The sequence below is a fragment of the Zophobas morio genome, unplaced genomic scaffold (assembly GCF_036711695.1).
Source record: "Zophobas morio isolate AGI-343-1 ecotype UQ-CSIRO unplaced genomic scaffold, CSIRO_AGI_Zmor_V1 ptg000017l, whole genome shotgun sequence".
In the NCBI taxonomy this organism is placed as follows: domain Eukaryota; kingdom Metazoa; phylum Arthropoda; class Insecta; order Coleoptera; family Tenebrionidae; genus Zophobas; species Zophobas morio.
The window spans coordinates 3,574,904-3,586,417 of record NW_026972122.1 but is presented as its reverse complement, the minus strand read 5'-3'; the positions used below and the strand labels follow the sequence as shown (position 1 = coordinate 3,586,417).

The window sequence follows — 11,514 nt, the reverse complement described above, 5'->3', positions numbered from 1 at the left end:
TCAACTACGGATAAACGGATGTTTTTAGACAAAGATAGGCCGTGTCAATCTAGCCAACTAATTTCATATATGCAAAGATCCCTATTGAAAAAGAAATTTATCATATTAGGTTAAGTTATGTCGACAAAAACTGTAACACTGTTGCCAGATGGCGTTCTAGCACGAGCGGAGTTTGGGGCTCCTGGTTGTGGCTGTTTTCCCCCCACGACGGTGATTCTACACTTTCGGCAAGCACATGCCACCCATCACCCTTCAATTATCAAGAAATGTGCCGCGCATAAACAGGCCGTTGAGGTCGCAAACTCGTGGTTGGGTCCCGGCTGTTGGGCCAAGGCGATAGCGACACATTATTTCGACCGCCCCTTGACTTCTATTCTAAATCTGCGTCTTTTATGCAGATGGCGCGACCGCCAGCTCGACAAGGAAACGCGCACTCCGCTTCCGCCACGTGTTTCTGTTTTATTTACCTCAGTTCCATTTAAATATTCACTTTGTCTAACTCTGATATTAAACTACAACTGAACAAATGTTAAAGTTTCAAAAGAAAGCAGTAAGCAACATTTAAATTCGTCATACATTCTCGTGAAATTTTAAACCACAAAGAATTCTCTCCTGAGATTAAGCTTGGACATCAGACAATTTATATGACGGAAACATGAATCAACACAATATTTATATGAAACAGAAAAACTATTTAGCAAAGGTTTATAAAACAAAACAAAAAAAAAACAATCTGGTGTGAAGTAAAACTTGTGCAGATAAAAGTTACGTGAGTTACTGAGGCTAAAATTGTGAGACAGAGAAAAATTGTATGGGGTGAAAAATTGCAAAGCTAACAAAATTATATGACTTTATCAATGATTCAGACAAAGAATTTATATGAAGTTAAATTATGCCACACTTTAGCAACAATTCAATAAGAAGAATTTACGTGATGTGAAATTATACCTTGATCCAAGCATGATAAATAAAAACAAAATGCATCCAGCCAAAAAAGCTTCTCGGTGATGTAATTTTCCACGTTGCGAGAAAAATCTCGTGATGTGATGATGATAACCTCAGTTCACGATATTATGAATTCTACCGCACTTTCACGGTCCTTTTCCCAGAGTGGGACAAAGTTGAGTTAATTTAGCTGTCGTAAATGAACTGTTAGCAATCTTGTGTGAAAAATTTAGAAGTGTTGTAATGTAACACTTAAGTATAAGCATCCAGAAACCTTATTCATAATTTGATAAACAAAGATGAGTCCTGACTAAGTGAATTTCATGAAATCTCCTAGCAAGTGTTGTATCTGAACAAATCTCATGACCGTTAAATTGTGTTCGAATCAATAACGGTTAAAATCCTAACATGAACTGTGAATTTACAAACAATAAAATAAATTTACACCACGTGTTAGCGTCGGTCGAAGAATGTGAAAAATTAACCCGATCGTCTCCTTTTGGCAAATTAAGTGATTCTTACAAAACCCAAGGGCATGTGCCCCCCCCCCCCCCAAAATTACAACGTCTACAAATACACTGGACATAACCAAAATAGTAATTTTGAATATTTAAAAAATCATCCAGAAATTTGTGTCATAATTATCAAAACTAATTTTTTTATCTCACTCCACTTGTATAAAATTTATCAAAACTTACATCCACTTACATCTAAAGATGTGTGTCTTGGATATATGATATGCTATTGCCGATAAAAGCCGGGCACAGAGACCGAATCATGCTTGATTTAAACGTTAACACTGTTGCTATGGAAACCACACGTCCTCCCATTTCATTCAAGCGGACTGCGGTCCCATTCTGACAGCATTCTTACAATACCATCACTTTGTATAATAGCATTGACCAAGCAGCAAAATGCTATAATTTGGCTTTGTTTAAAAAATTTATTTTTAGATATTTATTATTTAAACAGAATAGTTGATTTTTTTTATTTTTTTTTATAATTACCTATAATTATACACATGTATATCATAATTTACATGTGTTAGTAACTTTTCTCAGAAATCTGTATTTTGTTGTATTGTTGGGTAGTTAAGTGGTGGAATAGCCTGTGGCTAAACTTCGCCACCTTGGACTACTGTGCCTTGGATAAATAAATAAAGACGTTAATATTATTATTATTATTATTATTAATTATATTATTATCATTTGAAATAAGCAACAATTTTTAAAGGAACGTCTAAAACTGTCAAAATGAACTTTTAGATACCATCAACGTAAAATTATTGAATGTACTTTTGTATTTATTTCCGTCACACAATTTCGTCTTTTAATTAGGAATAACAACCTGTTTTATATCTTCATATTTAACTCATCAATCAAATTCTTTCCCTCCATTTCAAAAGGTCATGAGCCGCCACTGCTTTTTCCATTTGCAGATGATAATTTTTTGTTGAATTTTTTTGTTGTAACAAAATAATTTTCGGCATTTTAAATTTTAATGACAGAACTAACAATAGCAAACCAGCGTTAAGTAAACGTCATCAGTCTCATGCATTGACTGACAAATCGTTTTTTCAATTAATCAGTTTATCCAACGTGAAGAAAACATTTCATGGCTCACTTTTGTCTAAAAACATCCTGAACGGTTTATACCGATTCAGTTTCTGTTCTCTCTGATTATTTTACGGTACCTATGGTCAGTACAAACACGAACTGAAGATATCTAATGTAAAGTAAACACAAACATGGAATTAGAGGATGGACCTTAAATATGCTGTATTGGTTTAGTTTAATGACAAGTGATTAGGATAATGGTATAAACAAGAGATTCCCAGACTCCAAGAACTAAAAGCCATTATAACAAAAATATTTGGAGAATAACGTTGTGCTGCCAGTGGAAACACGTGTTAAATCGGTATGTTAAATTTTGTCTAAAATGTTAACACGTGTATTTTGTTTGGATAGGTAAAAGACGAACGTAATTTCTAAGGTAAAGATAAACATTTTTAAAATATACTGAAAAGTGTTGACTTTTTTAGTTTTCGGAAGAGGGAATTAAGATTGACGGAAAGCAATGGCCACCTCTTCAAGTGAGACACTACCATTACTTAAAATTTCACAAACAATAGAGGGGTAAGCGATTAAGGTTCAGATTTGTTTACGATTGTATTATATACCCGGTGATAATAAAAACTGTACATCCAAATGGCCTTGGAAATTTGCCGCCTTACATAATTATTTTTTTTTTTGTTCAAGTAATTACCCAACCTGGATGTTTTGGAAAAAAAAGCGCAACGTAGTAGCGATTTTGGCATTTTTCGGTTTCCTTAATTGTTACACCATCAAAGTCAACCTCAGCGTGGCCATTGTTGCAATGACCACAAACACCACCATTGTTATGGACAACGTCAAAATCAACGAGGTCAGTACTTACTTAAAAATTCCAAATAAAAATAAATTTTGAACCCATCAGGTCTCGGAATTTAATTGGGATTCCAAAATGCGCGGGTACGTCCTGAGCGCGTTTTTCTACGGGTACATGACAACCCAGATGATCGGTGGATGGTTATCCATAAAAATCGGGGGCCAAAAGCTCTTCGGACTTGGAATCGTCATGGCAGGATTCCTCACTCTGCTAACCCCATGGGCATCCAGAACCAGCGTTTATCTTCTTATAGTTTTACGAATTTTGGAAGGAATTTGTGAAGGAGTCACTTCTCCTTGTATGAACACCCTGTGGTCTAAATGGGCGCCTTCATTGGAACGGACGAAGTTGGCAACGGTGGCGATGTCTGGGTGCTACTTCGGGACGGTGCTGGCAATGACAGCTAGTGCTTACTTGGCAGAAACGCTAGGATGGCCTAGCATTTTCTACGTTTTTGGTGGCATTTCCATAGTTTGGTTTATAATCTGGATGTGGTTTGTCAGCGAAACGCCAGCCGAAGATCCACGAATTTCCAAAACGGAGCTAAATTACATTTTACAATCTGTAGGAAGTGTTCAAGATGAACATATGTTGGAAAAATCGTGGACAAAAATGTTGACGTCCCCTGCAGTTTGGGCAATCATTGTATACAGTTTTGCAAATGACTGGGCTTTTTATACGATTTTGACGCAACTCCCGACGTACCTTAAAGGTTTGCTGAACAAAATAAGTATCAAGTTTTAAATTATCTAATAAGTTGAAATTAGACAGGTTTGCCTACGATTTGGGAAAAATTGGATTTCTGTCTTGTGTACCCTATATAGCCACACCCTTTGTTATTATTATTTCCGGTCAACTGGCAGACTGGTTACGAAAAACAGATATTTTTACAACAACGCAAGTGCGAAAAATTTTCACTTGCACTAGCTCTGTCGCTCAGACACTTCTTTTAATAGCAGTGAGTCATTGTTCTTCGGTTACAGTGACTGTGTTTTGTATAGTTTTAGGAGCGGCTTTTGAAGCGTGGGGCTACTCAGGATATGGGTATTGTAAAGTATTTAAAAATATGTGGATATTACATTGAAGAGTTTTAGAGTTAATGGGCTTGATATTGCACCTCAACATGCTGGACTCATTAGCGGAATAAGTAACACTGTGGCTTGTCTGGCAGGAATGTGTAGCCCTATTTTTGCCGGTTACATTGTGACTACCGTAATTTACTTCGCTACAGGAACAATTCCAAACAATAATTTCTTTTTTTCTAGTCACTTGAAGAGTGGAGGATTGTTTTTTATCTAGCGAGTGGTATAATTTTTTTTGGAGGTGTCTTTTATGGAGTTTTTGCCTCAGGAGATGTCCAAGCTTGGAATGTCAGTAGAACGTCGTCATATGAGCTCTTAATGACCATTTCAGATGACGACGACGACGACGAATAACAAAAGTAAAATTTATATAATATTTATATATCATGTCATGACACTGCGTTGTTTTTAATTCCATTGACGTAACTGGAGCGGATTAAGCTTCTAATTATGTATCATACGATTAAAAAAAATCAAGTAATAGCCTTTTTTTCCAATCCATATTAATTCTATATTTGCCATATCCTACGTGCACTGATCACAGCTTTACTTGATCAGTATTTTTTTAAAGATTGTTTTGACTCTGACATATGTGACACGCATGACAAGTAGTGTTGCCAATACAGCGTGTTATTGAAAGGTACGTACAAAATAAAATCCACAATTGGTCTCGAGGTATGGGTGCCAAAAGTTAAAAAAAGTTCAGGTAAAAGTGTTCTCCTTTCAGAGATAAAAATTATGACAATTTATGTCCAAATTTGTTGTACGCCTCTGATAAAAAGATCATCTTTCGTTTCTATGGCAACATTTAGTCTTGACAAAAGTTTTATTGTTACAGTTGCTAGGATTCACTAAAATAAATTAATTTTACCTATTTATCCTTCAGTAGCGTCTAAAAAGGTTGGATAAGGATTAATTTTCCCCTTATAATTTTGATAACACAAAATAACATTTTCAGACTTCTTAGGCTTCGCGAAGAACTGTCAATTTTGTTGTACGTACCTTTCAATAACACCCTGTATAGGTGAGTATATATTTACTAAGTGGTTTTTAAGCCTAGAAAAAGTCCAAGCCTGGAAGTTCAAAACAAAGTCTATCTCGTCAATGTCATCATAATCATCATCATCATCTCATTATGAAAATGTAGCTATAAGTTATAAGTTTGCTTTTATATACAAAAATACAGTTAAATGTTAATTTGAACACTTTTTTGCGATTATACATGTTATCTACACGTTTCCTTGAACATTATACATTAGTTTTGGTGTCGATGTCGGCCAGTCTACTACGTTTTGAAGTACAACAAAGATAAGAAACTAGAAAATAATGTTATGTAAATTTTTATCGATATTTCAAGTAAGTCACGACAAGGCAGTTTTATAAATTTATTAACAAATGATTTCACCCGTACGTGTAAAGAAGAAAATAACAATTTCGAAAGTGCTATCACAACTCGTTCATTGTTTTAGTTTTCAGAATAGTTTTCAAGTAATTAAGATTTGCTGAAAAAACAATGAAAACTTCTTCCAGTGAGACACAATCATTGCTTAAAATGTCACAAATAACAGATGGGTAAGTAATTAACTGTTACTATGCATTACTATATGGTGTAAAAAAAAATGGTCGAAAGTTGTTGAATAAAGAGACATATTTTGTTTAAAAATGTATCATGCCACCAATAACTTCAAAACGTCTGCAAGATTTCAAAGTATTCGGTTTTGCAGTTTTTGATTTAATCAGTAAAATAAATTGAGTCATTAATATTTTTTTTGCATCACCCTGTATAAGCAAAACTCAGGCGGCAGCTCTTTGTGCAGGTGGCTGCTTTACTGCAAGTCAAGAATTAGTGGAACGCCCGGAAGTGGGCAATTTTGCACAATTTCGAGATCATATGTGTCAACAAACGGTCAGTCGAAGACGAAATCGTATTTCTGTAATAACCAAATTAAAAACAAATACATTTTATTTTCCGTTACATTTAGGCCAGAAGGGGTTTCTTAACTCCGGGGGGCAGCCACACAAGCATATTCGTATAAACTGTCTCTGCACAATGTGCGTAGTGTTTAAAATGTTTATGTTTATAAATACATCGAAAGAATGTCACGTAGACATTCGCTTGATTTAAATGAGTTTATCACATCAAGACAAATTACGAAAATTATTATAAGCCTCAATTGAACAAAATATTCTGAATGTTATTATTATTATTCTTACCTTATCTTTATTTTATTGTTATAAAGAGAACGTATTCTCACATTTTTCGAGAAAATGGGGTGGCTCGTTCTTAATTTGATCAATAGTAGATTGTTTCAATAATTTTTTGAGTCACCCTGTATAAGCAAATCTAAAAAATATTAATGGAATAATAAATCACAAGTATAGACTCATGATATTTGGTTCATTTTAGATAGGATTTATTCGGCAAACTTTAGAGCTGACGTCATCGCTTTTTTGAAGGGGATACGTAAATGTATTTTGATTAAAAACTTATCTTGCTTTTCATAACTTTAAATATCTGCAAGATTTTAAAGCATCCTGTTTTGCAGATTCAAAATTAAATTGTAAAATGTTGCTTTACAATTTTGATTTTTTTTTTAAATCTGGAAGTTTTCGGTAAAAACTTAATACGGAGTCATAAACTAAATGTGTAGGACTATGTTATTTTATACAATTTAAAACTCATTTACTATGTACAATTTTGAAGTAAATTTTGGTTATCGTTTTACCATCTACATGATATTCTTAATATAAATACAAAATTTGACAACAATCGGCCCAGTATTTTCGGAGATTATCTGTCTAATACAAATCCGGGACGGCAGACAGACGGACTCGATTACAATACACTCGAGAAGCAAAAATATCATCTATAGTGGCAATGTCCAAATTTATTAGTGGGTGTGGTACAAATTTAAATTTAAACAAAAAAACTCCAAAGTAACCAAAATTTCGTGCACCTCACAATAACAAAACGATGAGAATCTCCATGATGTTAAATTCGCTTAAATCAAAATTAATCAATCAAGATTACATCGTGAATCGAATTCCCTAACACATAAATAAGTCCACTGTAAGTAAAACACGTGTGAAATACGGCCAAATCACAAAAACGTCGCTCAATACAAACTTCGCTGTGAGAGGAATGCCCGAGAATAAATATTCAAAATTCAGGTAATAGAACACATAAATGATAACACAAAATCAACATTCATGAAGACATTTTTTACTAATAAAGTTTTTTTTTTCGTTCAAGCACTTACCCAGCATGGATGTTTTGGAAGAAAAAGCGCTACGTAGTAGCAATTTTGGCATTTTTCGGTTTCTTTAATTGTTACACTCTCCGAGTAAACCTCAGCGTGGCCATTGTTGCAATGACCACAAACAGAACCACCGTCATGGGCAACACTATAACCAACGAGGTCAGTCACTGCACTTAAACATCCCCAAATAACAACTAAATTTACACCCAGAGCCCGGAATTCAACTGGAATTCCAAAACGCGGGGTTACGTCCTGGGCTCCTTTTTCTACGGATACGTTACAACCCAGTTTATTGGTGGCTGGTTGTCTATGAAAATCGGAGGCCAAAAGCTCTTCGGACTGGGAATAGTCACGGCAGGATTTCTCACTCTACTAACGCCATGGGCATCTAGAACCAGCGTCTATTTTCTCATAGTTTTGCGAATTTTGGAAGGAGTCAGTCAAGGATTCACTTTTCCGTGCATGAATACCATGTGGTCTAAATGGGCACCTCCGTTAGAACGGACGAAATTAGTAACGATGGCGTTGTCTGGGTGCTACCTCGGGACAGTTGTGGCAATGGCAGCTAGTGCTTACTTGGCAGAAACACTTGGATGGCCTAGCATTTTTTACGTTTTTGGCAGCATTTCTATAATTTGGTTTATAATCTGGATGTGGTTTGTCAGCGAAACGCCGGCAGAAGATCCGCGGATATCGAACACCGAACTAGATTACATTTTACAGTCTTTAGGAAGTGTTCCAGAGAAACGTGAGACGGAACAAGCGTTGACAAAAATTTTGACGTCTGCTCCAGTTTGGGCAATCATAATATACAGTTTTACAGATGACTGGGCTTTTTATACCCTGTTGACGCAACTTCCGACCTACCTTGAAGGTTTGTTAAACATAAATACGTAACCATTAAGTCTTAACTGACATTAGACAGGTTTGGCTACGATTTAGAAAAAATTGGATTTCTGTCTGGATTGCCGTACATTTGCACACTCAGTGTTGTTATTTTTTCCGGTCAATTGGCAGACTGGTTACGAAAAACAGACATTTTTACAACAACACAAGTGCGGAAATTTTTCACTTGTAGTGCCTGTGTGGCGCAAGTATTTCTTTTTATAGCAATGAGTCACTGTTCTTCGGTTACAGTTACTGTTTTTTGTATAGTTTTAGGATCTGGTTTTGCAGCGTGGGGCTATGCAGGATATGGGTATTCCAATGTATTTAAAGATATGTGCATATTACATTATTAAGAGTTGCAGAGTTAATGGTCTTGATATCGCACCTCAACATGCTGGACTCATTGTCGGTATAAGTAACACTGCGGGTTCTCTGGCAGGAATATTTAGCCCTATTGTTGCCGGTTACATTGTGACAAACGTAATTTATTCCGCTACAGAAACAGTTTAAGAAAATAATTTCTTTTTTATAGTCAGTTGAGCAGTGGAGGATTGTTTTTTATGTTGCGAGTGGTATATTGTTATTTGGAGGTGCAATTTATTACATTTTTGGTTCAGGAGAAGTGCAAGCTTGGAGTGTCAATAGAACGTTGTCACATGAGCTCTTAATGACCAATTCAGACGACGACGACGACGAATAACAAAAGAGAAATTGATTTATGCACTATAGGTCTGGTACTCCTTTCATCTCTTCTCACTCCTTTGATCTCCATACCCATTTCTCTCTTTTCTTCTTCTCTTCTACATTCTCTTGGCATCTTACACTTTGTTCTCTCACTCATTTTTTCTTCATATTTTACCGCTCTTTTTCCTGTTTCTGTTCTTAATTTATGCTTTTTAGTTTCTTCTCTCACTATGTGACTTAAGTGGCCTCTGTTACTGCCGAATATATATCCCAAGTATTTGAATTCTTTTATTGCTATTTTCGGGTTCGCTGAGTACTGGAAACCCTAGAAAACACGAGAAAAAGTTTGAAAAATAACATTTCTGAAGTTTCTTAACGAATTTATTTTTAACAAATCAGTTATTTTTTTTTTCTTTTGTGTAATAATTGCGTGTTTTTATTGCTTCATTCACGCTTAGACTGAGTTCTTACACAATCTCATTTATCTTTCCTGTTGCCACAAAATCCTTCGTTTTTGGTTTGTTCTGGTACTTCATTATCCAATCTTCATTTCAAAGCTGTTTCACACACATTTTTTTTTCTTTTTACTTTTTTCTTCCTTGTCCTTGAATCTGTCATATCCCTCACTCGAAATGTATTTATTTCTTGCCATTCTTTTTCTACTACAAAGCTATCTTTCTATTTTGAATCATGCTATACAATATATACAGGTGCAACTAATTTTTCCTTAGTTGTAGAATTTTCTACTATAAAATACTAAAAATTAAATTGATCGTCATTGGTCATCATTTCCGTTATGATCTATGAACATGAAATATTGTCCGTGTAATTATCGGAAATAAAAAAAAGTAGAGCAGAAATGACGTGTTTACTGTTATTATTGAGGTTTTCCTGTTCTGTTTTTGTATTGTTTTGCAAGTGTTTTGTGATTGGACTCAGACATGTGTGACACACGCGACAAATATGCTACCAATACAGGTATATTTCAAATTACTAAATAGATTCCAAGTCCTTGTTATATTTTACATAGGCAACCATGTGCAAGTTTAGTTTCTTTTTGGTAGTTGGTAGTTCTAGTAAGAATTTTGTAGGCAGAGGATTGGCAGTGAAGTTTACTTGTTTGGCAGAGGGTCGGTGGCGAGCCACTGTTGTTTTGTTTTGGTGAGTGAAATAACCTTTGTTTAACGAAAATTAATCGTAACGACGACGAAGCCACAGTTTCCCGAACACACGTAGCTAATTCTTGCGATTTTTCCAAGCGCAAATATGCGAATTTTCGACCGACGCTAACACGTGGGTAGAGTATAAAATGTTACTTCTGGACCAGGACATTTGGCATCTTAAAAATCAAGGCAGAATTCTACAAATTTAGTGTTTTCCCAAAAGTAAACAACCGAAAAAGATCTAACAAACTAACAAAATACCTTGTTTGTACACACCCCAAAATGTCTTTTTACTTCTGGACCAGGACATTTGGCGTCTCAAAAAATCAATGCAGAATCCTACAAATTTAGCTGTTTGCCCAAAAGCAAACAACCAAAAAAGGCCTAAAACCTCTCAAAAAGCATTAATTTTTATCCACCCCAAAATTACCCAAATATGTGTAGACCACCAAAAATTGGGCACACGAAAAAACCGTTAAAATCTCCCAAAATAATGCAAAATTGTCTCACGAGCACTCTGAAAAATTTTTCAGTATCTGTTGTTTTAAGACATTCCAAATGGCTTTGTACTTCTGGACCAAGCCAATTGGCGGATGCAAAAAATTCACCGGTCGGAATGGCGACCGGTCAATATTAAATAAATAAAAGCTCTTATTTTAAATACCCCAAAATGACTTTTTTTATTTCTGGACCAAGCATTACGCTCCCCATCTACGATTGTGCACATTGTTAATATTTAGTAGGCAAAAAGTCATTTAATAGATTCTCTATTAACTAACCTTGGGTAGTAGGTTGTGGGAGCTTAAGATAACCGCCACCATGTGGTAGTTAATTGTACTATTTGCACTATCGACTGACGTTTGACATGACATTTGACGTATATTTCCCCTCATCTTTCAAAAAGATGTCACAAAACTTAACCTATAAAGCTGACGTTTGTGACAACTTGCATTCAAGGACATTTTTACGCAAATTTAATTCATTATTGTGGACAGTTTCATCATAGTATCCAGTAGACGGCGCTAGGAACTTTAAGCTCCCGTGGCCTTCTGGGAACTCTTCGAA

The 11,514-nt window shown here is 35.3% G+C and overlaps 2 protein-coding genes across 3 annotated transcripts; both read left to right on the top strand.

Annotated features, from left to right (window-relative positions):
• The first annotated feature begins 2,778 nt into the window (after positions 1 to 2,778).
• On the top strand, positions 2,779 to 4,871 carry LOC135130514 (sialin-like). Its single transcript, XM_064057911.1, has 7 exons — positions 2,779 to 2,862; positions 2,987 to 3,080; positions 3,204 to 3,369; positions 3,421 to 4,084; positions 4,140 to 4,416; positions 4,467 to 4,584; positions 4,638 to 4,871. Exons 2-7 carry the CDS (start codon positions 3,022 to 3,024, stop codon positions 4,806 to 4,808), a joined length of 1,455 nt encoding a protein of 484 aa, XP_063913981.1. The 5' UTR covers positions 2,779 to 2,862; positions 2,987 to 3,021; the 3' UTR covers positions 4,809 to 4,871.
• Positions 4,872 to 5,740: 869 nt separating this feature from the next.
• On the top strand, positions 5,741 to 9,989 carry LOC135130250 (sialin-like). Of its 2 annotated transcripts, XM_064057605.1 has the most exons (7): positions 5,741 to 5,810; positions 5,931 to 6,026; positions 7,708 to 7,873; positions 7,925 to 8,588; positions 8,636 to 8,912; positions 8,965 to 9,082; positions 9,135 to 9,989. In XM_064057605.1, the coding sequence occupies exons 2-7, from the start codon at positions 5,968 to 5,970 to the stop codon at positions 9,300 to 9,302; spliced, it is 1,452 nt and encodes a 483-aa protein (XP_063913675.1). In that variant the 5' UTR covers positions 5,741 to 5,810; positions 5,931 to 5,967; the 3' UTR covers positions 9,303 to 9,989. The 2 variants fall into 2 exon arrangements, with proteins under 2 accessions (XP_063913675.1, XP_063913674.1); XM_064057604.1 differs by having other exon boundaries at positions 5,772 to 6,026.
• Positions 9,990 to 11,514: the final 1,525 nt, after the last annotated feature.

Excerpts from the sequence above, each read along its gene's own strand:
- LOC135130514 (XM_064057911.1), top strand. The coding sequence starts at position 3,022 with ATGGCCACCTCTTCAAGTGAGACACTACCATTACTTAAAATTTCACAA. Across the intron at positions 4,085-4,139 it reads ACTCCCGACGTACCTTAAAG|ACAGGTTTGCCTACGATTTG; the intron begins GTTTGCTGAACA and ends AGTTGAAATTAG. Across the intron at positions 4,585-4,637 it reads CCGGTTACATTGTGACTACC|TCACTTGAAGAGTGGAGGAT; the intron begins GTAATTTACTTC and ends CTTTTTTTCTAG.
- LOC135130250 (XM_064057605.1), top strand. The coding sequence starts at position 5,968 with ATGAAAACTTCTTCCAGTGAGACACAATCATTGCTTAAAATGTCACAA. Across the intron at positions 7,874-7,924 it reads GCAACACTATAACCAACGAG|AGCCCGGAATTCAACTGGAA; the intron begins GTCAGTCACTGC and ends ATTTACACCCAG. Across the intron at positions 9,083-9,134 it reads CCGGTTACATTGTGACAAAC|TCAGTTGAGCAGTGGAGGAT; the intron begins GTAATTTATTCC and ends TCTTTTTTATAG.